A 27305-nucleotide genomic window follows, 5' to 3' on the forward strand; every position below is an offset into this window, starting at 1 on the left:
TGAAACAGGAGAGCTTTATGGTCCGAGTGGTGTGGAAAGACGACGAAAAGACACGAGCGTCGAGGGCCTCCCCGCCCGGCCTGCGCGCGCCCGAGCTCAGGTTCAGGTGCAGGGCCGGTCGCCATGCCTGCAAAGAGCTGCCCCCAGAGGGGCGCCAGCGCCGCCTGCGCTCTGCGCACAGGTGCCCCGAGACCGAAGCGGAGGCCGCTGCGTGCAGCGAGCCTGGGTGAGTGCGTGCGGCGGGCCGAGGTCGAGCAGGGGCCGGGCAGGGCAGGCGACGGGCACAGCGCCCCACCCCTGCAAACCGCCTCACGGGACGCCTCGGCCTCAGTACCATCCCTGAGAAGCGCTGGGGGCCGGCTGCCCACAGAGCCTGCTGCCCCTCCCCGCAGGGCAGGCCCAGCGCCCCCAGCACACGCGGAGTGCCCTGCGGCCTGTGGCGGCCAGGCCTAGAGCTCCTCGTAATCGCCGCCCCCGCGGAGGTGGCCACCCGGGGCCCCGCCCCCCAGGAAGGCCTCCAGCTCGTCGACTGCAGTCCTCTCTGTGCCCCGCCGCCGCCGCCCCTCGCTGCCCTTGTCCCCCGCCTGGTCCCTGCTCTTCTTACGCCTGCTCTTCTTCTTCGCGGCCTTCTCTTCCTCCTGGAGAGCGGGGTGCAGCGTCATCCAGGGGCTGAGAGAGCAGGGCCCGCCCTGGGGCCCATGCTGCCCAGGGGCACCCAGGAGGGCTCAGGGAGTGTGTGTACCTCTCTGCCCTTCTTCTTCTTCTTTTTCTTCTCCTTCGAGGGACGCTTAACCTCCTTATCTGCACGGATGAGATGCAGTGTCAGCTCCCCGTGGACCAGAGGCCCGGGCCTCCCCGAATGGTGTGAGCCTGGGAGCGGGCGGGTCTAGCAGAGGCCCTGAGCCGGGGTCCCGGTGTGAGCACAGCCCAGAGTGAACACCCAGCACCTCCAGCCTCTGCCCTGGGTCTGGGTGGGGCCCTGGCTACAAAGGCAACAGGAGCCACTCCCGTGGACGGGCCGACACTTCAGCACCAGGACAGGCCCAGGAAGGTCCTTTCCTCTCCACTTTGGGGACGAGGCAGTTCCAGGACCGGCCTAGGGGACGCTGCTGGGCTCAAGCCGCCCAGGGTGGAGACTGGGGATGGGGCAGGGAGCCGTGGAGCTGGCCAGGGTCGCCCTGGAGCGCGTGGGCTCAGCAGCCTGGAGGCCATGCCAGCTCTTTCCACGGAGGGCCAGCAAGGCAGGGCCGGACTGAGGGTCCAGAAGAGCCCGCAGCAGCGCCGCCCACGCCGCCAAGTGCCTCCCGCGTGGCCACTCGGTCAGATGCCTCAGCGGCCCATCCTTCCAGCCCCGTCCTGGCCTGAAAGCCTGGGACGTCGTCAGAACACAGCCGGACCCCAAGCAGGACAGAGAAAGAAGGGACTGGGCTTCCGGCCCCGTGGGATGGCCTCGCTGCTTGCGCCCCTGTGCTCCTGACCTTGCTCCCGTGCTCTGGGGCCCCCAGGTTCAAAGGCACAGGTAAAGGGGTCAGAAACATGGCCCCTGGCTGGGACACGGTACAAGTCACCAGTGTCGACACCGCGGGATGGGGAAGGAGGGGCCGGCGTGTCGCCCCGCAGCTACCTTCCTCGCTGCTCTCCTTGTGGCCCGTGTCCTCCAGCCCCAACCCGAAGAGATCCGAGTCGTTCTTCGGTCTGAAGGAGGGGGCGGGGGCTTTGGGGGGCGGGGGCGGCTGGACAGGGCCGGCTTCCTCGTCGGTCACGTCCGAGAGGTCCTCTCGCACCGGGAACTCACCCTGGAGAAGGAGCGGGCAGGTGGGCCGCCGAGCCCCTCCCCAGTTCCCTGTCACGTGACTCCGTAACGCAGCTCCTGCGCCGGCCCCGCACCACGGGCTCACCCAGAGTGACGACGGCCTGAGCGGGGCAGCTGTGACGCCGAGGTCCCCCACCACATCCTCCCCAGAACGGGGGCAGCCTGGGCCTGGCACACAGCGCCCCTGCGGGGCAGCCCTCCCGGCTCACCCAGGCTGCCCTGACTCACGCCCCGCGAGTCCCCCGCCACGTTCTCGTGCCTTCCGTGCCTTCCCGCCACTCCCCGCCCACCACGCGCCCTGGACTCGGAGGCAGCGTGGCTGCCAAGGTCGGTGCTCACCGCTCTCCGCTGAGCATCTGAGTCACTCTCAAAGTCAGGGTCGTCCATGACGAAGGACAGCATCTGGGCGGCAACAGGCCCCTCGGGGTCACTCTCTGATGACACCTGCTTGTCCTCCCCCTCCTCCAGCCCCGGAGAGGAGCCCTGGGTGGGGGGCTTGGTGCCGCCTGGCCAGTGGGGCTCCGTGGCCCTGGGAGCTGCGTCCTGGTGTGGCCTCGAGGCCTTTGTGGAGGAACTGCAGGACACACAGGAGGGTCACGGAGTCTGAGGCTGCCCTCCCCCCCAGGACACCCCTTCCCTCCCACCCCCAACATACCGTTTGGTTCCTGGTTCAGAGCACTTCTGGGGGGCCGGGACGGTGGCCTCGTGGCGCCCTGCCGCCACCTCTTCCTCCTCCTCGCTGGACAGGGTGATGTGCTCCCGGGGGATGGGGCCCGGGGGTGGCAGGCGCCTGGGCGGCTTATCTTCAAGGTCCACGTCGTCCTGGAAACCCGCCACCATTGGGTTCCCTCCTGGGGCCTCCCCATCACTGCAAAGGACAGGCAGGGCAGTCAGAGGTCACGAGGGGAGTGCGGAGCGCCCACCCTGATCTCCAGGCCCCTCTGTGCCAGGCAAGGGCCCTGACGGCGGGGTTGTCCGCCCTTGCGTGGACGCAGCCGAGGGGGACCCACGTTGAGGGTGGCCTTGGGGGCTGTCTGTGTAGGGGACCCACCACACTGCAGCAGAGCTGTGGCAGAGGTCGACAGGAGAGCAGGCGTTGAGATGGGCTGAGGAGAGGACAGAGATGCCCGTGCAGTGGAAAGCCACGGCGGGGCCCGTGGGTGGACATCTGAAGCGGGTGCCCTCCCGTGGGGTGGTGGGGTGTGGGGCCCTCCCTTGGCAGGAGCACAGTGCTGGCTTCGGTCTGGTATTCTGCACTTTGGGACACGCGGTGACGGTGGAGGTGGAAGAGCGGGTCTCACTCGGGCTCAGCACCGGGCAGGGAGAGTGTGCGCCGGGCCTCGAGCCTCTCCTGTGCGGCCCCGACGGGCCACCCCCCGGGGGAGAAGTTGACAGCAGCTCTTTGGCCCCAGGGTCCCTCCTTCCACCTGGCCAGTGCTCTCACGTGGCATCAGCCCAAGGAGGTCGGTGACAGGAAGATGCCGCTGACAGGCGGATCACCGGCCGTCGGGGCGCCCTGCCCCCTCCCTGCAGGTGTGAGGCTGCCCTGCCCTCAGTTCCTGAGGCCCAGCTCTGCTTTTGTCCCCAGCGCCCAGATGCAGGTGGGGTGCCTGTCCCCTCTGCCCGCCCAGTGCCAGGGAGGCAGCAGAGTCCACGCCTGACAGGGGCCGAGGGCCAAGGCTGAGGATGGCAGCAGCTACCCACCCGCCTTCCGGGCCCCGCCCTTACCTGTCACTGTCTTGCGGGACCTTGGCTCCAACTTTCTTTTCATCCTTTGGCGGGGCTACGTCCTCCAAGAAGCTGCGGTCAAGACCGTCGTCAGGAACAAAGTCCTCCACATTCTGGACTCTTGCCGGGGCCTCTGAAGCTGGGGCTGGCTCTGTGGACAGCAGACACCAACTCTTGCCCAGCGCCCAGCCCAGCCGGGTCCACCCCAGGCCGGGTCACAAGCGGGACGCTGTGTGGCTGTGGGGCTGCCCGCCCAGCAGGAAGAAGGGGGACCGCATCCTGGTCGGCAAGGGCTCCCGGGGCCAGGGAGACAGGGCCGTGCCCCACTTGGGACGCCTGTGCCCCCCTCCCGAGGGCTGCTCCTGGGGTGTACCTGGGGGTGAAGGGGCCACCTCGGCCGCCGGCGCGGTTCCGAACAGCCGCGAGATGATGCTGCGCCGTGGGGGTGCGGCGGGGGCCAGGGCGTGTGCAGGGGCCGGCGGCGCCTCCGAGGGGCCGGGGGGCCCCGGACAAGCCAAGGGGGCCTGGAGGGGCGGCTGCGGAGCTGGCTGGGGTGTGCTGGGGCTGGAGCTCCCCGTGGACACTGCGCTCAGAGGCACCACAGGAGATGGGGAGCCCGAGGACGGACTCTGCCCGTTGGTGGCCAGCGGGGACACGTGGCCACGGCTGCGGGCCTCCATCATCTCGAGGAAGCTGCGGGCAAACGGGGCAAGGAGTGAGAAAGCCACCTCCCCGCGTCTCTTCCTGAGGCTCTTCAGAGGCTGCTGCTGCTGTGCTGGTGGTGACGGGGTGTCATCGCTCTCAGGCTCAGAGCCCCTACCTGCCTTTCCAGAAGGTTTCCCAGCGTGGGCTGGTGGCAAACACTGAAAGCGCCCCAAGGGCGGGGGGTGACAGGTGCAAACACAAACGCTGGCCGGGAGTCTCTTCCCGCGAGGGGAAGGGTGTGTGCAGATGCACGTGTGCTGACACGCAGGCTTTGCTGTGGCCCAGCCCTAAACCCCCTGACCCTGTTTCTAGGACCCACCTACAGGGAGAGGCTGCAACCCTCCCAGACAGGGAGGGGCCTAGACCCGGGCGGCCTGGGCCCGACTGTCCCACCGGCTGAGGACCCTGGTATCACCCAGGCCTGTAGCAGGGCCCTCCTCCCGCAGGGTGTGGAATGGAGAGCTGGCCTGTGCTCGTGGGCCAGGGTCCCGGGGGGCCAGGGGGGTGGGGGGGGGAGGAAGGACGGGCAAGGCACTGGGTCCTGGCGCAGGCGGCTGCTAGCAGGATCCACCCCAGACCTCGTCCGGTCCCCCAGCCGCCCAGGGGAGGTCACAGGGACACCACTGCCGAGCCCCGCTGGCACCGCCTGCTCCCAGTGGCCTGGTCCCGGGGGCCGGCTGGGGGCGGGCGCTGCGGGGAGGCTCCAGCTGCCACCTCCCCAGGGACGCTCTGCTTGGTGACGCCAGGCACCCGGGCTCTCACTCAGAGGACACCTTGCAGGAGCTGGTCAGCCCCGGGGTGGCGTCCACGGGGAGGCCAGCCTGGCAGCCAGAGCAGGTGACCCCTCCGCCCCCCTGAACGACTCCTGCTGTTCCAGAACCGGCAGCTGGGTCTTTCTCTGGAGACCCAAAGGCCCTTCGTCGAGTCCATCTGGGGCGGCTGGGAGGTGCAGGGGTCCTGCCTGGGCCGCAGTCAGAGCCCGTGCTCCAGGCTGTGAGCACAGATGGGGAAGCAGCCTGCTCTGCCCCACAGCCCGGACATTTGGGTAATTCAACAAAACAAAGGAAGCACCTGTCTCAGGGGTGGTTCGGGGTTAGGCCTTCCCCCACGAGCTGTGGAAGGCGGACGGGCCCGCTACCTGCTCTGGGTGCCCCAAGCCCCTGCGGAGGCAGAGGAGGGCCTGCCCCCCACCCGCTCGGCAGTCCTGCTGGAAGCGCCAGGACAACGCCCCTTCCTCCATTATCACGGACAAGGAGATTCGGTTCCCACCCCACACGCCTTCCAAGGTCAAGGAGCTCTCTCCACTATCGGTCTTGGAAACCGACGTCAAAACAGGGACGGGGCCTCGGCCGGCAAGCGTCCGGGTGGCCAGTCCTGCTGGGGCCTGGGGTGGACGCGTGGCCGGGTCAGCGGCTCCCCCTTCTGCACGCCAGGCGGCTGACAGGTGGGCCGGCCCGGACAGAAGCAGGCCGGGGCCGGGCGGCTGGAGCGCCTACAGCTGCACCGGGCCTGCACGCCATGTTCCCTCCACCCCCGCGAGGCAGGCGGCTGTGCCCGGGGGCGGCTGCAGGAGCACCTCCGTGAACTGACGGCCACGCTGTGCGCCCGTCACGCCCGGTTAAAGCGGGCCGGGCCCGAAGAGCTCAGTGGGCAGGGGCGGCGGGGCCCTGGGGTGCCCGACCTCACGTCCTCAGGGTCAGCAGGAGCCCGGTGTCTGCTTCCCAAGGAAGAGCCGAGGCCTGACAGCGCGGAGCGAGCCACCCTCGCCCCCTTCCCACGGGGCCTGGACCGCGTTCAAAGCGGCAACGACTCTGTTTCTCTGAGGAACACAACTGCACGCAGAGAGACCTACGCGGGCGCGTAGCCGTCGTGCCGCGGCCCCGCTGAGCACACACCTGAGCTCAGAGGGAGGCCCGGCCCCCAGGGCACACGCGCCGCCTGCCCGCAGAGCCCCGCCTGCAGGGTCTAAACGCTGAGGGCAGCCGCGGCCGACATACATGCCGTAGTTCTGGTCCTCGGTCTCCTGCTGCACGGACAACTCCTCCAGCGTGGCGTCGATGTCCAGCTGGTTCGTCTCCAGCTGCCGCAGCAGCGTCTCTCTCTGCGGAAAGGAAGCAGACGCCCGAGCTGGGACCGTCACTGCGGTGAGCCACCCCTTCAGCCTGGCACCCCCCTCGGCTGGCCCTCGATGGACAAAACCACCTCAAGCTGAGTACCTGGAGCCGGGAGCCCGCACGGCCTCGCCCAGGGGCGCACGATGCCTCGGCTGCCCTGCAGGGCTCCAGGGGCAGAGGGGTGACATGAGCGAACCGCCCAGAGGGACGGCGCCCAGTTCACACAAGGGACCCCAAGGTGTAAGAAGCGCCAACATTTGCTGAAAGACACACGCTTCCTGCCAGCCCCAGGCTCAGCATCAGCAGCGGCTTCCAGCTTCCATCCTGCCCGATGCCACCCCGCAACCCACGCCGGGGGTGTTTTCCTGCGATTTGTGTGCACGTCTTACTTGGACAGCAAGTTAAAGGAACCCCTACAGGCGACGTGAATCAACACCCAGGAAAGGGTGCTGGCACATCTGCGAGGTCTGGACACCCTGGAAATGCCCGCCGCCCTGGCCCGCAGAGGCCTCGCCTCTTCAAAAGAAGGCGAGAGGAAAGGAAAGACAGCCGCTCACCCGATTAAGTTCTAAATCCTTTTGGATAAAGAACAGAAGCCACTGTGGCTGCAAGGGCCACGGGTCAATGTCCCAGTGACAAGCCACGTGGGTGACACATGTCCCCGCTATGTGATGAGCAGGGCAGTCACCTCTGGGGTCTCGCACACAAAAGCCCATCACCCATCTGAGGTCAGAGAGACCCCGAGCCAGGCACGTCTGGGGAACCGTCACAGCCCAGCGCAGCCGTGGAAGAGTGACCACGACGTGTGGGGCGGGCCGGGTGGGGCCCGGGACAGAGGGCTGGCGGGAGGTGCCCACAAAGCCTGGTTCTGTGGTCTCGACGGGAACACCGTGGAAACACAAGGCTGCGATCGGGGAACGGAACCGGGGCACGGGCACCCTCTGCGCTCTCTGCAAACCTACAACTGTTCCCAAATACGAGGGTCAATAACGCCAACGGCAAAGGGCTGCACAGCACGGGGAGGAGGGCAGGGGCTTCTCGGGCCCATTCCGGCACCTGTCGCCAGAGAGGGGCCAGGTCCACAGCGGCACGGCCACAGGGAGGATCTGAGGTGTCCTGATCTGGGTGCCGGGGCCGAGTGCACCTCCACGGTGAGGACGGACACACGAGGGCCCCAGCAGGGGTCAGCGCAGAGGGTCGCAGCTCCCGGGAAGAACGTGTAAGGACACCCATGTTCTCCCGCAGCTGGGTCCGTGGTTCCAGAAAGGCCCAGGTCCCAGACCACCGGGCAAGGGGAGGGGACAGGGTGGGCCATCCAGCACCCACACATGGCATCCTAACTGATGGCCTCACTCCAGCCAAACCACCAAGCTGCCCGCCCGCTCGGGCCCCATCCCTGCACACAGCGGCCCCGGCAGATCCAAGCCCTGCCCCCTGCCCCCTGCCGGCGGGGCTCACCTGGAGCTGCAAGAACGGGATATTGAAGAACCTGTGCAGGTACTTGAGACCGAAGCTGTTCTTCATCGAGGACTCAGCGTAACGGAAGTAAGAAGACCCTGGGGGCCTGTTCGTGAAAAGCACGGAGACACGAGAGACGGTGGTGGCAGCGGGCAGCGTGGCCTGGCCCCGCTGGGCCGGGCCACCCTTGGCACCAGCACCCCCTTGCAGGGCTGAGGTGCCTCCTGTGGGTGACGGGCTCACAGTCCCCGGGAGGAGACCTGAAGTTCAGAGGGCTCTGCTTAGCCGGGCGCCCACCCGGGGATGCCCGGACCAGGAAGGCGCTGCCTGCCTGCCCCGGCAGGACCTCGACGCACCATCCCCAGCGCCTGGCCCCGGCCTCAGAGATGGAGGGAGGCCGCCCCCACCTGGCACCTGGGACCGCTCGGTGCCAGGAAGCCAGCTGCCCACCCTCGGTCCTGCCCACCCACAGCCCACCCTCCAGGTCCGTGTCCCCATCGCAGAGGGGCAGGGAAGCCGGGGAGCCGGCGCACCTGGGGAGCCGGGGCCGTGCAGCTGGGTGGGCGGCCAGGGCTCGAGGCAGAGGAGGGCGCAAGCAAGAGCGTCCCAGGCAGAGGCCGACCGGCAGCGGCCGCGCCTGCGAGCCGGCACCCACCTGTCCAGGTTGTCGATGAAGTCTCGCACGTCGTCGGGCAGGATGACGCGGTGCTCGCCCATGTCGCGGTAGTTCCCCAGCACGCACACAGGCACGTGCGTGGGCACTTTGGGAAGCTCCCGGAGAATGTAGTTGAACGTCCTTGGGAGGCACACGTGGGGAGAGACCCGCCTTAGCTTCGGCCCCCAGGGAAGAGTGTGGCGGAATGGCCAGCGTGCACACTGCCCCCGGCCAGCCCTCAAGCAGCACGGAGTGCCCTCCTGGATGCCCTCGCGGGCCAGAGCCCTTACCACTGCTTGGTGATGTCGAACATCATGACCACCCCGTTGCAGTTCTTGTACACGTCCAGGAACTCGGCATCCAGGGCCATCTCGGACTCCGCCTGGGGATGGGGGAGTCGGGCCTCAGAGACGGTGCCCCAGGCCAGGCCCCCAGGTGAGCACCCACCCTCTCCTGGGAAAGGCCGGGCGGGACTTTTACAACTGAACAGACAACGGCTATGTTCATTTCGGGAAAAAACCCGCAGACGCAAGGTTATCTGGAGTGGAGGCCACGTCGTGCCCGCCCTCAACTGAGGGTCTCCCGCATTGGCCGTCGGCAGCGTCCTGACCTTGGGGCTCACGGACGCCCCACTGCTGGGACAAATGAGATGAAGAAATGCGTTGCAGAGCTGAGGATGCATGTCCCAGAGAACCTTCCAGAGCGCACACACCAGGGAGGCTGCAGTGCTGGGGGCGGTGGCAACATGCCCACAAAGACCACACAGACCTGGGCCAGGCAGTCACTGAATCTTCCTGTCCTAAAAGGGAGTCCTAAAGGCTGCCCGCTGGCAGGAGGCCATCTACGGACAGGAGGACACGGAGAGAAGGGCCCTTGGAAGCCATCAGAAAGCTTTGCAGACGGGAAGGAGTGCTAGCTGGCCCCTGACTTCTTTGTGTTGAGGTGGCAGCCGTGGAGAGAGCCCTCTCGGAGCCACACCCATGCCCACGTGTGCCCGGGGCCACACCTGAAGGTATGCCTATGCTTTTAACGGCTGAGGCCTTTGTAACACGGATATAAAATTTGGCCACTTCGCCTAAATACCTCGCCGGTCACCCCAACTCCGAGTAGGGTCTGGCAGGCGTCCCTGACACAGAGCAGCAGCTCAGGTGACCCCAGCCGCCCCAACGCGACCAAGGGCAGCACGGGAGTGGCCACTGAGCCCACCTGAGCCCACCAGCACAGACGGGGTCCTCACGAGGGCCAGGCCAGGCAGGAGGCAGAGGGGTCTGAAGAGCGGCTGCCCGCGCACAACCCCCCACCCGAAACAGTGGGCCGCGTGGGAACCGGCGCAGCTCACCTCCTGGGGGTCAGTGTCCATCTTCAACGCATCACCGCGCTTCTTGCACTTTCCTTAAGACAAGACGCAAAGTCACAGGGTGGAGCGCAGGGCCCAAGCACGGCCTGAGGGGGTAGCAGCCCCTCCTTGGGTCCCGCTGTCCCCATGCCCCTGCGCCCACCTCCAGTAGGTGCCTTACGGGCTGGGGTTGGAGCCCCCGGAACCTTAAGGCTGGACATGGCCAGGAGCCCAGGGAGGCCACGGAGGCTCCCTGAGCCGGTGCTGAGGGTGGACGAGCTGGGCTTGGGGCCAGGAAGCCGTGGAACCACCTGAGCAGTAGGAGCTCCCACGCCCGCCCCCCCCTCCCTCCGTCTCAGACATTTCTGACAGGGGAGGAAGGACCACTTGTCACCCTAGGGGCCCAGGGCCCTCAGTCTCAGAGCAGCGGGCTGGGCGAAACCAACAAACCGGGGTTCGTTTATTAGAAGGCCGCCCTCTGCCTCTTCCACAGCCTCTCCCAGAACCTCTCACCACCCTCCGATCCCGTCTCTGGAGGCGCCCCAGCTCCACAGACGCTGGCCACCTCGCGCCCTCCCAGTGGATGCCTGGGGCCACAGGGTCGAGGCCCGAGCATGACGACTGTCGACAGGTGTGGCCGAAGCCCAGGACGCGCCACCACCGCCCGGCCGCGAGCGGAGCGGGACCTGGGCCCGCGCTCCTGGGAGGAGGGCCCGGCAGCCAGAGTTACGCCGCGCCCACCCCCACCGTGAGGGGCACCGTCTCTCAGCCGCTGCCACCCCCCTCCAACGCGATGCCCTTTGCTGCTGTGGACGAGCCTCGGACCGTGTCCAACAGGGGACCAGTTAGGGTGGTGGAGAAGGCACTTTTCCTTCCCACTCTGAAGACTGCCACCCGAGGGGGACCCGAGGACGGAGCTGTGGGGATGCCGAGCGCTCACACGGAATGCTGCCCCCGCCCCAGGCTGCCAGCACATGAGCAAGCCTCCTCTCCGCACTGCGAGGAGCTCTGTGGTGAACAGCCACCCAGGGAACTGCGGCCAGCCCATCACCGCCCTTCCATGGGCGGGAAGTGGGGTGCTCGGAGGTTCCCAGCACAGGGCAGTGTCTGCCTCTGTACCATGAGGCCGTTCCGTCCACTGAGGACACGACACGCTGCTGCGTGGAAGGGGTCCCGTCGCCAAAGACAGAGCCCATCCTGGACACGGGCATCCCGTCCCGAATGAGGGCAGACCCAGGGAGTCGGAGCCAGGCACGCGGGGGCAGGGGCGTGGGATGCGCCGGGGCACGGAGGGCAGCCTGGCCCAAGCGACGGCTCCCCCTCACAGCCGGGATGGCGGCTGGGCCGCAAGGGGCTGCTTCCTAGTGCTACCCGGCCACATGCACCCAGGACGCAGCGCGAGCGCAGTCGGGAGCACGAGGGCCCTCCAGGCCCCATGGGGTTCAAAGCATCCTGGCGGCAGCAGCCCCGGCGTGGCGCTCGGGCTCAGGGCAGCCGCGTCCTCGCCCGGCTCGGTGGGTCCTCGGAACCCAAACCCACCTCCGAAGAACGTGGTGTAGGAGAGCGCGCGTGTCCCGCACCAGAAATCACAAGCTCGTAGAAGACAACCTCCCTTTGTCCCTGAAGGACGGGAGGAGCTATAGCAGGCCTGCGGGGTCAGAGGCCAGGCCTGGGGGTCGGAGGTCAAACCTGTGAGGTCAGACCACGAGCATCACAGAGGAGGGGCCTATGGCCTGGGGGCAAGGAGGGAATGAATGAGATGGAACGCTGGGGGCGCAAATGCCCACGCGCCCCACCCCGCCTGCCTGGTGCACACAGGCACGGCCACTTGGGGTGTGCGTGCTGGGGTCCCCGAAAGCTCACGCCACTTCAGAAGCCAAGGACCCTTGGCTCTGAGCACAGGGGCAGGAACAGGTGGGCTGCCACACCCACGGTGCTGCAGGAAGGGCTCCCGGAACAGCCCCACAGAGCCTCTGGGTGCGGTCCGTGTCTGCCCTCCATGGCCAAGTGCTCAGCTCAAGCGGGTGGAACAGGTGTTTCAAGAGCAAAGACCATGGTGCCCCGACTGGGCAGCACTGGGGGTTCCACCCTGGACCACACGCCCGGAGCCCAACGGCACGGTCAGCACAGAGCCAGGCCTCCGATGGCCCCTGTGCCCAGCAGCCAGAGTCAAGGGACCGAGGCGCCAGGAGGTGGCAGAGGAGGGGCCGCCAGCAAGGGAGAGAGGACAGCTGTCCTCCACAGCACAAGCAAAGCTTGCAAGAGAAAAGCACGCTCACAGAAGGATCTGACTTACCTTTGTCAACTACATCCCAGACTTCAACTTTCACGATATCGTCAGTGGCTAAAACGGGGAAAACAGTAAGATCAGCACCCAGCGTGAACTTCCGGTTTCAAAGATGGGCGGCCTTCAGGGGCCGTGTGGATGTCACTGTCCCCACCCGGCGCCTCCCCAAGGGCCCCTGCTCCCGCCCAGGCTAGTGGGCGCTGTGCCCAGGACACCCCCTCCCTGGAAGGCAGGGAACAATGTGGTCACCTCCTCAGCTGACACGACCCCGTGTCCCAAAGGGTCCCGGGGTCGGGCTCGTGCCCAGCCAGGACCCAGGCCCCGCTTCTGCGGGAAGGCCCAGTTCCAGTGATTCTGTCCCTGCTCCTTGGCAGAGGTCTCCGCCCTGCTGGGTGCGGGGGGCCAGGGGAGCAGGCTCTGGGACTGGCCAGTCTGGCGTCAGGGCCCGTGCACATGCCTGGGCCATCAGCGGCTCCACCCGCCACCCCAGGGACTCCGTGGGGAGAGGGGAGAGGCGGGGAACTGCCGGGCACCCGCCACCAAGCTGCAGGGCACAAGAAGTGCGCTGTCCCCGCCAACTTCACCCCATACCGGGAAGGGGTGCCCTAGGGGGTGAGGCTTCCCTGTGCAGCTGGCAGGCAGGGCAACACTGAGTCCACACAGCTGTCCTACGTCGCAGCCTGGCCAGCCCTCAGAGGGAGTCGGAACTTCTACAAAGGCCGGTGTGTCCTGCCGTTGGCCCGCTGGATTTTGTTTTTTCAACGCAAAGGCGTGTTTAAAATGGCTCAAAGGTCTTTTTGCTCTCTGGCTCCTGCGCACGCAGAGTGGATCCCCTCCCGCCCAGCGGGGCGCCCCGTGGTCGCTGTCCCCCAGGGGCGGAGCGGAGGTGCCCACCATTCTGGCTACGGCCGGGTGGCCGCCACGTGTGTTCTGCCCACCGGGCAATCTCGCCAACAGACCCCCTCCCAGAAGCCTGTGGGGACCGGCACTTTACAACTGCCACCGGGAGCTGGGCTCCAAGGCCCAAGGGGCCTCTGTCTGCTGGGGCCCAGCATGCGCCGTGGCCAGGATGGTCCCCGCCCGGAGGCTCTGCCCCCGGCACGTCCGAAGGTCTGGGCCTCTGGCCCCGCTCCCCAAGTGGACCGAGTCTCCCGTAGGACAGGGGACTTCAGGGCGACCCCAGAGCAGCTTTGATGAGCCCCCCAGTTCATGCGTGCGCGGTGCTCCTGTGACAACCCCAGGGTGGGGGAGGATGACGGGAGGAAAACCCTACCCGGCAGGCCGGTGCCCGCCCCGCCCCCCGGGAAGCCCGCCCCGCCCCCCGCCGCCCTCACTTTTGTAGCTCCAGTGGATGCTGGTGACCTGGATCTCCTGTGTGGGGATGTACTCCTCCACGAACTTCTTGCCCTGCAGCCGGTGCCACAAGGCTGTCTTGCCCGTGTTCCTGTCCCCTCGGATCACGATCTTCACTGCGGGGCAGAAAGCACAGATCAGGCAAACGGTCAAGGCAAAGGCAAACTTTCACTCCATTGAGAGAGTCCACGCATGGCTTCTTGTGCACAGACGTGGTCAGTGTGGCGGGCGAGCCAGGAGAGCTGAGTGAGGTGGGCTGGCCAGGAGCCCCCAGAGGGACGAGGCCGTGGGCACACGTTCGCTCGCTCGGGGGACCGGCAGCCCTGCTCTCCCCCAGGCCCCCGACGGACTTCCTCCGGGGCAGGTGGTCGACCTTGGGACTCTGCACTCGGGAACACAGTGCTCCAGAGCCGGGTGCCCGTGGGGCAGGTTGGGGCAGGCTGTGCTCAGCTCTGCAGGCCCCACGATTCCCACGTCTGCTCTTACCCTACCTTCCCAGAGCCCCGGCATCTTCGGTGCAGGATTCTACGGGACGCAGGGCTCCTCGAGACCACATCTGGGGTGACGACAGGAAGCCTGGATTCTACTCTGCTTGCTCAACCAGTATTTAGGAGCGTGGACGTGGAGGGCTGGGGGCAGCGTCTCCCCCACGGGCACCGAGCACCTGGAGGGCCGGCGTGGACTCCGTGCTTCTCACCCGGCCATCCTCTAGGGCGCCACCTTCTACGTTTTCAGTGTACCGGCACCAAGTCACCCGTGACCTTGCATGTTCCAGACTTCGTGGTTGCTGCTGTGCACTCTTCATCCTTGCGGATATTTGTTTTGTCTTTTTAATTAATCTCCCCAGAGGTTCGTCTACGCGACCAGGCACGCACACACACCCTGTGTGTTTTGTGGGACGCCTCCACTGATCCTTCTTAAAGACGACTTGCTTCTGCTTTTGTCTTTGTCGTTTACTCCCTTTGACTCTCTCGAGGTTTATCCTGTTCTTCTCCTGGGTTTTCACGCTGGAGTCTCAGGCTGATGGCCGCCACAAGTACGTGAGTGTTCATTATCACGGGATTACAAATACTTCTTTGAGCCATAAATTATTCAGAAATATTTTTAAGATTGCCCCCAAAGCTGTACTTTTTGTTATTCCTATCCAGTTCCACTCACTGTGGCCACAGAATGTGGTTTCTATGACACATATTCTTGGGTGTCTGTTCGGACGGTCAGTGTTAGGGACGCTCCTTGGTTCGAGTGGGGCTGGGTGCAGACACCTGCTCTTTACTGAGTCTTCCTCTCGCCTGGCCGGTTGTCTGACCTGCACCCAGTGTGAGTCCCCACAGCTCCAGCACGAGGACCCCACGGGTGCAGCTTCCTTGTGGCTGATATTGACCCACTGCCTGGTTCCACAACCCTGCTTTCAACCTTTCTATGCCATCGTGGGTTGGACGTGTCTCTTACACACCACACAGCCAGAAAGAAATCAAATCACAGTCTTTCTTTCGCTGGAGCGTCTGCCTGTTCACATTCCCTGGTGGCCAACAGAGGTGGGTAACCCCCTCCACCACACGTGATCATTTCTAGTCACTTCCGGGGTTCCCTCCCCTCTTTTCTGCCTTCTCTCATGTTGGGCGAGGTTTTTGGTTTTTTTCTTTTACTCCTCTTTTGCCTGGTATTTATTTGGAAAATTTGAGATCTATTTCTATTCTTAAATTTTTAACACACACCTTTGCTGCAGTAAAGTCTGAAGTTAATACGTGTCCTTGGCTCCCACTTACACACAGCTCTGGTCACGCCATCGTGGGTTACACGCTGACTGCTAGCGCTCTGGCTTCTCCTCTGCGTTCCCCACGGGAGTCGCGATGCTTGTTCACCCATTTCCGCGCCTTGCTAACCTCCTCCATCTCCCGAGCTCCCCCTCCATCTGTCTGGAGTACCTCGCCCGGGATTTATCTCAGCAGGAACCTTCGCACAGAAACTGTCCATCTTAGACCGGAGAGGCGCTGAATCGCACTCACTCACTCGGTGTAGATTTCTAGGCCACCCAGGATTCCGCCTCAGGAACATCTCCACCACCATCGCTGTCAGCATGCTGTCAGGCTCTTGGCTGTCCCTCTGCTTGCGCTGGTCGCTTCTACAATTTTCCTCGTTGATTTTGCTGTCCTGAATTCCCATGATGTGTCCAACTCTGGGAGTTTGAAAGCCCTGGCCTTGGGTTTCTTGGAGTTTCATGTACTCCGGGAACTCCAGAAGGTCCTAGCCTGCATTTCTGCAGTAACTGCCTCTTTTCCATCCCTGCTATTCTTTCCTTGAGACTCAGATCACACGTGTGTGGGCATCGCTCAGTTCTGGGCCCGCATCTCCCTGCCAGGTGCCAACGCCACCTTCAGCTATTATGCTGCTTCGCCTACCTGCTGGCTTTTTGTTTTCGTGACCGTGCTCTTTCATTTCTGGAGGGTCTTCTCTTTGGTTCTTTTTTCAAACACTGCTTGTCTGTCCAGAGTCTTGATATAATCTTAGAACTGTTTCCTTCTTTTATATCTTCACCAATTTTAACATATATGGATATTTGTTTTCTATTCTGTTTTGAGAATGCAAACTTCAACTGAAATCCTTTTAAAATTTGAAATTTACTCTTCAAAAAGGGTAATTAGAAGAAACCGTATAACGTCAGAAATAAATAAAATGATGTGGTTTCATCCATTAAAAAAAGGAATTGGCCTCTACTTTTTTTGTTTTGTTTTGTTTTGTTTTGTTTGTGTGTGTGTGTGTGTGTGTGTGTGTGTGTATGTGGTACACAGGCCTCTCACTGTTGTGGCCTCTCCCGTTGCGGAGCACAGGCTCCAGATGCGCAGGCTCAGCAGCCATGGCTCACGGGCCAAGCCTCTCCGCGGCACGTGGGATCCTCCCGGGCCGGGGCACGAACCCGTGTTCCCTCCATCAGTAGGTGGACTCTCAACCGCTGCGCCACCAGGGAAGCCCTGGCCTCTACTTTTAAATTAAAAAGTCAAATCAATCTCAGAACCTTAGTCATTGGCTCAGATAAGCTAAATAAGTGATTCACTGAAAAACCCATAATTAAGATTCACCCAAGGAGTGATGAGGAGTCCTTTGCTTAAGAAGCACGTGGCATGCCCGACGTTTTACTAAACAGAATAACTCTCTATTTCTACTCTACGTCTTTTCTTTTACTGTAAGTAAAGATACGATGCAGAAGACACAGGGATCTACTACAGGACCCAAGAATCTCTTCCACTCCCTGATTCAACAGCAATTCACTCACACTGCCACACATTTCCTGCAAGACAGGGAATCTTTTTTTTGTATTTTCATACAAAAAAAAAAGTATGGTTTATCTTGGATGCAAATGATGCCATCAATCACTCTGCAGGAGGCACAACTGAAATCCAACGATGCCTTTTCTCCTTAGCACCAGCAGGGATCACTAGACAGGCGCCCAGCTGGCCACCTCCTCCTGGGCGGCCCCTCACCCCCACCGCAGCAGTGGCTCCTCTGCTCAGAGCCCTCTAAGGTGTCCCGTTCACGGAGTCCCCAGGATGGGGTGAGGGCCGCACTTCTGCGGCTTGGCCCCCCGTGCCTCTCTCCTGACCTCGCTCCGCTGTGACCCCCTCGGCCCTTCTCCACGAGGCCCAACCCCAGCCCCCACCCTGCTCCACTCCTCCACCCTTCAGGTGGGTTATATGGTTACCTCCTCATCATGTTTAGTGCCCAGAGTCTGCCTTTCTACGCCCACTAGAATGGAAGCTCCACAAGGCAGAGACTGCTGTCTGGGTTTTCACTGATCTACGCTCAGTAAATATTTGCTAAGTAAATGAACGCTAGGGAAGGAAAACCTATAAATGAAAACGTGGCAGATCACGGGCAGCAAACGCTCGGGAATTTGCAAATCGGCCCTGCTGCGGCAGGTCAAATAGTTTGCCAAACACAGCTGCTTATTTCCGAAAGAAAAAGCTCTCTTATCCAGAAACCAACCTTTCAAAGGTTTCTTGGCAAGGAAGTGTTTAACTCCCTTTTAAGCTCTAGCACTGAAATCCAGCCAGGACTCTGGTCGTCCTGATGTCTGGAGGCTTTCTCCGTGACGGATGCAGCCTGGAGCCAGGGCAGTCCGGACGAAATGCACAAGACCGGTGCTTCCCCACTGGACCCAACACAGGTAGAAAGAGCAGACCAGCACAGGTAGCATCCTTCCACTTTACACGCTAATGACTTCGAAACCATGGACATCGTCCAATGTCTCATTTGGGTTTTGATTCCAAACAGGATGTGTATGCTGGGACTCTGCATGGGTGTCACTTCTCATCATCAGAGCAATTTCAAAGAAAATGACTTATCTGCCCCAGGAGGACAAGGTTCTGTAAGAGACACTCATCAATTCTTACCCATAGAAGTCCTGAGTCTATAACTATCATATTGCTGGTTTGCTCCCCTAAGTAAGATGTTTTGGGAAATAAATATTAGAAATGTTCTATTCTACTAACTAATAAAAAAAATTTAAAAGTTTCAAAATTGCAGTATTAGCCAACTACAGGGGCAGCATCACCCTGAAATGTCCTGTGGGCGCAGCACCCCGTTTCTCTCAACTGCACCACCTTTCATTCATTTTGTCACAGATCAGAATCTGCCCCCCTTCTCCCCAACTTCCTGAGGCGGGTCTCTTCTCTGGAAGGACTCCAATGTCCTTTCTACTTTTTTACTCCCGCCCACCCAGGACCGGGGGTGTGCCCACCAGGGAGTGCTTTTCCAAAGGTGAACATTTTTCAGGTCCAGTTTCCAAAGGACTAAGATTAAGTTTTAAAAAATAATACCATAAATAATAAAATTAAATAAGGGAACCAAAGGTAGATTGTAAAGACTTGTGTACATGAGTATTTTGACTTACTATTCTCTTCTTGGAATGTGAGAGAAATACACACAAAATTGGGTAAAATACATGCAAAACGATCCCTCTTTTAAATCCAAAGTCTTTCCAATCAGTTTTCTTTTTCTTTTTTTTTTTTTTTTTTTTTTGCGGTACGCGGATCTCTCACTGTTGTGGCCTCTCCCGTTGTGGAGGGCAGGCCCCGGACGCGCAGGCTCAGCGGCCATGGCTCACGGGCCCAGCCGCTCTGCGGCATGTGGGATCTTCCCGGACCGGGGCACGAACCCGTGTCCCCTGCATCGGCAGGCGGACTCTCAACCACTGCGCCACCAGGGAAGCCCCAATCAATTTCTTAATATGGTACATTATTACTGAAATATGGGTCATCACAGATACTGAAAGGCTCCCCTGAAAGTAGCAAAGGGAGGAATGTCCAGCATCTTGTAGCAATATATGTAAATACTTAAAGAGGGAAACAATTTAAAAGCAGAGAACATTAAAGAATCTTTAAATGCTGCTAGCAAAAAGCCAGCAAGATGGAAAAACTTTAAAGAGGTCAAGAGGACAGTCAGCCTCTAGGAGCTACACAATTTACATAATTTATAACTGAGGACTGGAAACGACCTGGGCTTTCAGGGCATCTGGTAAATAACTCCTCTTTCCCGTAGGAGAAAAGAAATCTCTACAATAACAAGTAAGAGCCTGTGCCTTCTGGAGCTTTTCTAAATATATCCCTTACAAATGCTTCTTTTTAAAAAAAAAAAAAAAAGAAAGAAAGGGGGCAAGAATGTGCGGCGTAGCTGACATTCCGTCTTCAAACGGGGTACGGAGTCTACAAAGAAAAATCCCATAGCTCAAACTACAAGAGCCAGGGGAGTCCTCCGCTCTCTTCTCTTGCGGGTAACCCCACGATTCATGGATGGAGAGCTCCACCACCCCCTTTAAGAAACGTCATACACTACAGACTCTCCCCACGTTATGTAAGAATCCCTCTTAGACGAGGTTACCTGGACCAATGAGGGTACAGCAAATGCACCAGGAACAGCCTGGACCAATTTCACTCGAATGTCCCATCGTGCCAGCATTCCTCGGGAATGACCCACAGGTCAGAGGGGAGCGCCGCGGGCCGAGGAGCCCACCTTCTGGCCCTGGGGTCCTCTAGGACCTCCTCTCCGGCCCGCATCACCTCCCAACCCCAAGGGAACGCCCCTGGGGCACCCGCAACGTGCCCGGCACAGGTAAGGGCTCAGCTCACCTGCACACAGACGGCGAGGCCCTCGGAGCGCGACGGGTCCCCCAGCGCTTCCCGGGCGAGGCCCGCCCCGGTTACCACAAGTCCTGGACGGCGCGGCCGGGGCCTGCGGACCCCGCGGGACGGCGCCCCCTGCACCCGTGCCCCCACTTTCCACGTGCCCCCCGCAGGAACCCCACGACGGGCCATACTCACTGTTGTACTGCACCCCCTTGGCGAAGCGCCTCTGCAGCGCCTGGTTCATGGACTGCAGCCCGGCCGGGATGTTCTTGTCGCGGCCCGGAGCCTGCTCCGACCCCACCAGCTTCTTGAGCGCGGAAAACATCTTCCCGCTCCCGCGTCCGAGCCCGGCGCGGCTCTCGAGTTCAGCGGCAGCGGCGGCGCGGCGCGGATCGCACCATGTCCCGGGCCCCGGCGACCGGGCGCCTGCCTCGAGGGTGGCTCAGGGGCTCAGCCGCGGAGGCTCAGCTTCGGCCCCCGCGGCCTCCGGCGCGGCCGCTCTGCGATCGTCAGCGCCGCCATCTTGGCGCCGGCTCGGCGGGGCGCGCGGCTACGGGGCTCCGCGAGGGCCACGGGAATGCAGCGCGTGGAGAGGTGCGCGTGCGCAGAATGCTGCGGTCGCGGGGCGTGCGGCTACGGGGCGCCGTGAGGGCCACGGGCGGGTGGCGCGCGGAGGTACGCTCTCGCGCGGGGCGGTGCAGGTGAGGGGCTGCGGATTGCGCAGTCCCGCCTTCCGAACTGCCCCCAGGGTTTCAGCTCAGCCCGGACCCCCTACGCACTCTTACCCCTGAACCCTCGGGCCCAGATCCACACCGAACACCCCACCTTCCCCGCAGACTTCCCTACGCTGTCCCCCACATCTGCGTCCCCTCAGGTGCCCCGCAGTCCTGGAAAAATGTTTATTTGTGTAGCCAATGACGTCATGGGGGCGGGGTGTGCTGGCGAGGCGGGTTCTTCCTCTTCCGGTCACTTCTTCTTCTTCTTGGCCACCTTGAGCTTCCCCTCGATCAGACGCTGGCCCTGCCTCTTGATATCGGCCCGCGAGGGTACGTAACTGTGGTCCACGTCGGCGAACTGGAAGGTCTCTGCAAAGGAGAGGGGGAGGGCAGCCGCGCCCGCAGCCCGTCTGCCCCGTGAGGGTCCCCAGATCCTGGATTGTCTCCTGGCGTCCGTTCACCGCAGGGCCAATTGTACCAACGACGTATATTTCTTACTTTCTGTGTTCCTGATGCTCTGGCATTTGGGGTCTCGCACAGCCGGGGAGAGAGACAGACCAGGGCTCACCCAGACCTTCCAGAGCCCACACCCGACCACCTCTGTCTAACCCACACCCCAAGCCTGAATCACCCAGGGCCAGGCGCCAGGCAACTGGGGACAGCCCCTGTGCCCCAACCCTGCTGGAATTATTCGAACGGGCAGATCTTACGCTGTGTGCCCTGCCTTGCCCTTCCCACAGAAACCTCAATAAGGGCCCTGGCCAAGGCCTTCCCCCCTGCCTGCCTACTGGCACTGGTGCCTCCCTGTGTCACAAAAGGTGGTAAGTTCTTTCAATGGCATTAACTTCGCCAAGTCACCTCCATAAATTAAAAATCCTGTGGGTGCAACTGACACACCCTTTCCATCCCTTTAGCCCCCACTGTCCCTCCAGGCCGCCCTGGTCAGATGCAGCAAGCGCCATCCCCAACCTCTGCCTCTGCACAGCTCAGGCCCACCACCAGCTGCTGGGTGGCCTGTACCTATGACATCCCCCTCTATCTCCTCAAAGCTGATCCTGGTGTTCCGCTTCTCCTTCAGGACCGAGGACTCCAGGGCATCCTTCACCTTCGTGTGGACCTGCAGGGCATGGGGACTGTCAGCTCCGAGGGCACACGGGGCGTGTGGGCACCCCCCGGGCCAGGGCTACCTCCTCTGTCCTGGGCACCATCTGCACTCGGTCAGCCAGGTACAGCAGCTTCTCCTCGCAGTATGCCAGCTTGCTGTACACGTCCAGGCTGTCGGAGGGCAGTGCTGCTTTCTGCGGCCAGAAGGAACAAATCGTCTCCCTCTGGCCCCTCCAGGGGACGCTCTGTGCTGGGGGCTCCTCCACGCTTCCCTGGTACCTGGGCCGTGGGCAGGGGGACACCGATCAGGCGGATGTGGAGGTTCTCGATGCCAGTTTGCATGGTCAGCAGCAGCTTCTGGCTCTTGGCCATGTTGGCGTGGGCCAGCTGCAGGCGGTCTTCCTCCTCCTTCAGCATGTCCTTCATTTTCTTCTCAACAGACTTCAAGCTGTTGAGGATGAGGGAGGTGGATAGCGGACCGAGGGCAAGGTAGCGGAGTCCCGAGCGGGCGCCGTGCTGATTCGGGCTCAGGAGCTCAGATGCGGGCACTTGGGGCCCCTCGGCAGCGGGTGCGCTCAGCTCCGAGCCTGGTGCCAGCCACGGGTTAGTGAGGAGAAAGTCAGGGGCTCCCGGGTACCTGATGGAGCTGGGTGTCTGGTGGAACTTGAGCATCACCTCCTCCATCTCCAGCTCCTTTGTCACGGCCTCCAGCTGCGCCCGCCTCCCCTCACAGCTCGCCATCTGCAGCTTCAGGTTCTCCTCCGTGTTCCTCTGAGCTAGGAACCGGCCGGCGATGTCCTGGCGGGGCCAGTGGGGCGAGGAGCAGGTGTGAGCCAGGAGGGAGCTTGTTCGTCTGGCTCCCAGTGGTCAGTAACATTGACCGTAGCTGGGTGTTGAGGACCTGTGAGGCCCTCTGCGTGTGTCACCCACGTGACACAGGCAGAGGGGCCAGACGACCCCAAGGAAGAGCCAGAGAGGCCACCGCCAAGAGACTGCGTGGACAAGCTTATGTCAGGACCATGGACAGGAGCTCGAGGCTTACTAATAATAAATCCAGGGCGGATTAAAATAAAGGGGGTGGGGCGGAGAGGCAGCTGTGCGTCAGGATGCTGTTGGCTTGGGAAGGGGAAGGAGTTAAGAGGTGAAGGCCACCTCCTCGGGCTTTGATCCTCAAATTCCAGCAGGCTCTGTGCAGCCCCTGGGACACGGCTCGGATTTGCCAATTGCGTGCCCGGAGTGCCCGCTACTCTGAGCTGTGGGGCCGCTGCTGTGTGTTCCCATTCACGCAGAAGGCGTCTGCAGAGCCTGGCCCAGCTCAGCCGGGCCTTGGCCCGGGGCAGGGGCCCCACCCGTCCTTCTGCTCCCACCCCAGGAGTGCCAGGGAGCAGTACCCAGGGGTGACAGCACTGCACAGCAGTCTTGACTTTCTCCACCAAAGCCATCACGTCCATCTGGTATTCGATGTCAGCCTTGGAGGTCTCCCTTCTCACTGGGCACAGCAGAGGGGAAGGTCAGCCGGCATACAGGAATGCTGTGGGGGCTCTGCGCGGGGCCACCCAAGAGCTGGGTACCCGTCAGAGTCGCCTTCACTTTAACTGGCTCCCCCCTCGGCCAGCCCTCGAGGGGTGCCCCAAGGCAGCTCCATCCAGAGGAGGGCCAAAGCGGCCTGGCACAGTGGGGCTTAGCGGGGCTTCTCAGAGGTGGCTCAGGGGTGCCGGGGCATCGCCGAGTGCATTTTACAGCTGAGAAGCCGGGGGCTCAGCCACCCCTGGCCAAGAGCCCAGAGCCGGCAGCAGCACCTCGAAGCATGCGCTGTGACCGTTGGTGTGCACCGGTGCAGGTCTAGCCAGGGAGGGGCCGGGGCTCATCGGTCTCCCTCACCCCAGCCCCCACAGTTTACCCCCACCTCTCAGGAGCCTGGCTGGGGTGGCAGGAGCTGAGCACTTACCTTTCAGAGTTTCGGGACCCATCCAGTTGGAGGGGAAGTGCAAGTCCCTCTGGCCCTGCGGAGGCGGGGGGGAGGAGGAGGTGAGGGGTGTCCTCTGTGGGGCAGGGGCTGCTGTGCCCGGTGTGGCCCGGACTCACCCAGCGGTATTTCTCGCTGGTCTCCTTGGTGTGGATCTTGTCAATGAGCTGCTTCTGCTGGTTCAGCCGGTTCTCCTGTGCCTGGCGTTCCTCGATGAAGGTGGCCTCCCCTTGCCTCATGTTCATCTGGGGACACAGGAAGGGGGGCGGGGGTCTGTCCCACCGAGGCCACCCGGGGTGCTGATCCAGCATCAGTCCCCGTCTTCCTGATTTGGGACACGCTCCGCCTGCGACCATCACCCTCCCCCTTTGCGCTCTGCCCTCCTCTGGGACGCCCCCCTCCTGCCTGGCCTCTGAGCCTTCCCTTGCGTTACACCCCTCCGGCTGCAGCCATCGGCTCAGGGACCGCCTGGGACGTGCCTCACAGATTTCTCTCTGCAGCCCCTGTCCTCCTCCGCCTCTGCCAGCTCCCCTTAGAGCGCACTAGAGTGGATTCCCCATGCCTAAACACAAACTCATCATCTCCCCCCAGACCTCCTGTCTCCCAGCACATCCTGCTTTGGTGGCTAAATCCACTGTCTGTCTGTGCCTGCTCACGCATCCTGGATGCCAGCCTCTGCCCTTGCCTGCATGTCTCACTCGCCCCACCCCTCATCGGGGTGACCTCGTAAAGGCTTCCCGGCTCCGTCCGAGTTCGGCCACCCATCTCCACCACTGGTCTGGCCCAAGTGACCAGTGTCTTGGCCCTGGTCCCCTCCAGTCTCTGCATCCAGAGCACACCCGTTTGGAGACACGAATCTGATACCGTCTCCCCCCATCTCCTCCCAAGGCTCCAGGTTAGGAGGCAGGTGGCAGCCGCCGCCACCTGCTGCCCACACAGGCCCCAGCCCCCACGCCTCCTTTTGGCCCTGTTACACCGCAAGACGGTGTTGCCCACCCTCCGACCCCCAGAATCCGCCATGCACCGCCTTCCTGAGAAGGTCCGAACCCCAGGGTGGCCCCACTTCAGGAGGAGGGGGCAGGCTGGCCTGGCAGGGGCCTCGGCACAGAGCGGGTGAAGGGGCGGCGCCTGCCCCATCCCGGTCAATTCTCTGCCTCCTCTGTCTACCTCGTGGCTTCTGCGCCTGGTGGGGCCCCCTCTGCCCAGGCTCACAGGTGGTAAGGCGAGCAGGCCATCCACTGGACTCCTCCAGTGATGACAGGGGGTGTGGGCATGGGGGTGTCCCGACGGACCCTGGGCCAGACAGGTTCAAGAGGTAGCCCTGTGGGGCCCCCAGCCTGGGACCTGCTCTCACCTTGACCTCATCCGTAATCGTCACGGCATCTTGGCACATGACTGTCATGTCCGACAGTTCCGAGCAGTAGTCAACCTCGCGATTCTGCAGCTTGTCCAGCTTTGTGGGGTACCCTGCCAGCTTCTGCAGCAGAGGGCGAGGGTAGGTGGGCACAGAGCCTGACAGTCCAGGGGCTGCGGGCCAACCACAGGCTCCCCTGGCCCCTCCCTCGTTCTCTTCTGGCCCCCATAGTGGACCACGCCTACTCCCCACCCCTCACCCCGGACTGTGCAAGCCCAGAGGACAAGTATACCCTGGCCTGTGGCCCTAGCCGGGACCAAAGCAGGTGAAAGGACGTGTTTTGGGAGGGAAAACGGCATCTTCCTGGTGGATTCTCTCACTGCCCAGGGCCAGCGTCCAGAGACACTTCCAAAGAAGTTGTGATGGGATGTCCCACCACGTGAGAGGTGACTGTGAAACCCTGGGAGGCTGGCTGCTGTCTCAAAACACTGGTGTGGGGTCAGAGACTCAGGACTCAAGGCCAAGGCTGTAACCTGACCAGCTGGCGTGGGACCTAAGGAAAGCCACTTAACCTGGGTTTTGCCATGTGTAAAGGTAAGGTAATAATGGCTCTTTCAGGAGGTCGCTGTCAGGATGGATTGAGAAGGTATAATGATGTATATTTAGCACAGGGTCAGGTTCATAAATGTCCAATGTATCTTGGCTCTTAGTATTTTGTTGTTGATAACTACAATGTAGAATCTTCACTTTTTTTTTTTTTTAAATGCAAGGGGGACTTCCGTGGTGTTCCAGTGGTTAAGACTCAGCGCTTCCACTGCAGGGGGCACGGGTTCGATCCCTGGTCAGGGAACTAAGAACCCGCATGCTGTGCTATGCGGCCAAAACAAAAAAATGCAGATGAGCACAGGAGTTATTTTTTTTTTTTACTGCATATGTTCTGAAAAGATAAGCAAGTACCCCAGGGAGGACATAATGCATACAGGTGAAGGAGGGGCTGGACCCCAGAGTGCAGTCAGAGCAGGAAGGGGTGTGGGGAGGAGGAGTGGCTCAGGAAGGAGCCGTGGGCAGGGCCACAAGGTGAGTCTCCAGGACCTGGGGCCTGAGGCAAGAGGGACAGGCTGGAGGACAAGGCTGTGTGCTGCCGGGCTCGGGGCACCGTGGGCAGGATTTGGGGGGCGTGACCCCAGCTGCGAAGAGCTGCAATGCCCACCCATCCCACACCCTCCTCCAGACGCATTTCTGTCACCCAGCCACGCTGCCCTCCAGGTCTTCCCCTCCCCTAGCCCCAGGATGAAGGTGGGGTCTTCCCTCTCTCCCGGCCCCACCTGCCAAGCTGCTCCTCTTTGCACCCTGGCACCCACCCTCCAGCCCTCCTCTCCAACTGTCCTCGTCCTCCCCACCTGGCCTGTGGCAGGTGCCTGTGCTCTTCTGTGTGGGGGCCAAGGGGGGGCCTCCAGTGAAGGGGGGGTGCCTCACAGCAGGGCTCACGGCCCCTGGGGGCTTCCCCCTGGCCTTCTCTGCAGGGAGCAGGGTGGCTGGCTTAGAAGAGGTGGGCAGCAAGCGGAGGTTACTGACCTGCTCAGAGGCAGCTTGCCCTGGATGATGTTAGGCACTTCTGAGGGTGCAGGACCCATCTCCTTGGCCTCAGAAGCCAGGGGATGAGAAACGATGGGGCAAAGTAAAAACAACACTAAACCATCAAATAAGAACCCAAACAGGACCTCGCTGGTGGTACAGTGGTTAAGAATCCACCTGCCCATGCAGGGGACACGGGTTTGAGCCCTGGTCTAGGAAGATCCCACATGCCGCGAAGCAACTCAGCCCATGCACCACAGCTACTGAGCCTGCACTCTGGAGCCTGCGAGCCACAACTACTGAGCCCACGTGCCACGACTACTGAAGCTCACAAGCCACAACTACTGAGGCCCGCGCACCTAGAGCCTGTGCTCTGCAACAAGAGAAGCCACTGCAATGAGAAGACCGCGCACCGCAACGAAGAGTAGCCCCCGCTCGCCACAACTAGAGAAAGCCCGCACGCAGGACGAAGACCCAAGCAGCCAAAAATAAATAAGTCAATAAATCACTAAATTTATAAAAAAAACCCCAAACCAAAAAACAAACAATTCTGAGGCAGCACATGATATGCCTTTTTGGAGTAGCAAATAAATTCTTGAAACAACGTTTCCCACCTACAAGGTGCCGCTGCTCTGCTTGGCGCCCAAAGCAAGACTCAGCCTTTCTCGGGGTCACCCGGCCTGGAGGGGAGCTGCGCGCCTGCGGGGCGGCCTAACCCGGAGGGCCCGCCCCCACCGAGGTTCCAGCCCGGCAAACAGGCTGGAGCCTGAGATTCCCGCCCTTCCTGGCCAGCTGGGCTCCCAGGGACCGGGATGCGGTCTCGGTGTCAGGGTGTGGGGTGAGGGGGCTCACTTTTTTCAGGTGGTCCAGCAGGTCCACGTACAGCAGGTGGATATTCTGGCTTGTGGTGATCTTGACCATCGTCTTTTCTATGTTGTTCTCCAGCTGACGGATGACCTGGGCGTGGAGGAAGGGCACATTGAGAGTGCGTGGTGACAGGCCACCTGGCAGTGCAGAGGCCG

General features: G+C 62.1%; 3 protein-coding genes and 1 long non-coding RNA gene across 5 annotated transcripts in view; 2 read left to right on the plus strand and 2 right to left on the minus strand.

Annotated features, from left to right (window-relative positions):
• The window catches only part of ABCA2 (ATP binding cassette subfamily A member 2), a 133466-nt gene extending 127617 nt beyond the window's left edge, over window positions 1-5849 (plus strand). The window contains exon 49 of the mRNA XM_067040253.1: window positions 5840-5849. The gene's annotated coding sequence lies outside the window, so the exon portion shown is untranslated. The remainder of the gene's footprint in view (window positions 1-5839) is intronic.
• Window positions 1-20468, minus strand: RABL6 (RAB, member RAS oncogene family like 6). 2 transcript variants are annotated; one of them, XM_059072884.2, is made up of 15 exons: window positions 19764-20468; window positions 13431-13565; window positions 12106-12153; window positions 9813-9865; window positions 8764-8855; window positions 8474-8614; window positions 7819-7924; window positions 6244-6347; window positions 3915-4234; window positions 3542-3692; window positions 2469-2681; window positions 2153-2387; window positions 1625-1796; window positions 743-801; window positions 1-638 (listed from the first exon to the last, which is right to left on the minus strand). In XM_059072884.2, the coding sequence occupies exons 1-15, from the start codon at window positions 19891-19893 to the stop codon at window positions 450-452; spliced, it is 2148 nt and encodes a 715-aa protein (XP_058928867.1). In that variant the 5' UTR covers window positions 19894-20468; the 3' UTR covers window positions 1-449. The 2 variants fall into 2 exon arrangements, with proteins under 2 accessions (XP_058928867.1, XP_058928868.1); XM_059072885.2 differs by lacking the exon at window positions 13431-13565 and having other exon boundaries at window positions 19764-20346.
• The window catches only part of LOC136794688 (uncharacterized), an 11393-nt gene continuing 3390 nt past the window's right edge, over window positions 19303-27305 (plus strand). The window contains exon 1 of the long non-coding RNA XR_010841777.1: window positions 19303-19554. This is a non-coding gene — a long non-coding RNA (uncharacterized lncRNA). The remainder of the gene's footprint in view (window positions 19555-27305) is intronic.
• CCDC183 (coiled-coil domain containing 183) overlaps window positions 20454-27305 on the minus strand; it is an 8613-nt gene continuing 1761 nt past the window's right edge. Inside the window, exons 5-14 of the mRNA XM_059072896.2 lie at window positions 27136-27240; window positions 24709-24831; window positions 23474-23599; window positions 23337-23391; window positions 22780-22877; window positions 22026-22186; window positions 21668-21836; window positions 21472-21582; window positions 21305-21401; window positions 20454-20653 (exon numbers count right to left, since the gene is read on the minus strand). Coding sequence (XP_058928879.1) covers window positions 20535-20653; window positions 21305-21401; window positions 21472-21582; window positions 21668-21836; window positions 22026-22186; window positions 22780-22877; window positions 23337-23391; window positions 23474-23599; window positions 24709-24831; window positions 27136-27240 — 1164 coding nt within the window. The 3' untranslated portion in view covers window positions 20454-20534. The remainder of the gene's footprint in view (window positions 20654-21304; window positions 21402-21471; window positions 21583-21667; window positions 21837-22025; window positions 22187-22779; window positions 22878-23336; window positions 23392-23473; window positions 23600-24708; window positions 24832-27135; window positions 27241-27305) is intronic.

Source organism: Kogia breviceps, chromosome 8 (assembly GCF_026419965.1).
Source record: "Kogia breviceps isolate mKogBre1 chromosome 8, mKogBre1 haplotype 1, whole genome shotgun sequence".
NCBI lineage: Eukaryota > Metazoa > Chordata > Mammalia > Artiodactyla > Physeteridae > Kogia > Kogia breviceps.

Excerpts from the sequence above, each read along its gene's own strand:
- RABL6 (XM_059072884.2), bottom strand. The coding sequence starts at position 19,893 with ATGTTTTCCGCGCTCAAGAAGCTGGTGGGGTCGGAGCAGGCTCCGGGC. Across the intron at positions 12,154-13,430 it reads CATCCACTGGAGCTACAAAA|CCACTGACGATATCGTGAAA; the intron begins GTGAGGGCGGCG and ends TCCCCGTTTTAG. Across the intron at positions 2,388-2,468 it reads TCTGAACCAGGAACCAAACG|TTCCTCCACAAAGGCCTCGA; the intron begins GTATGTTGGGGG and ends TGTGTCCTGCAG.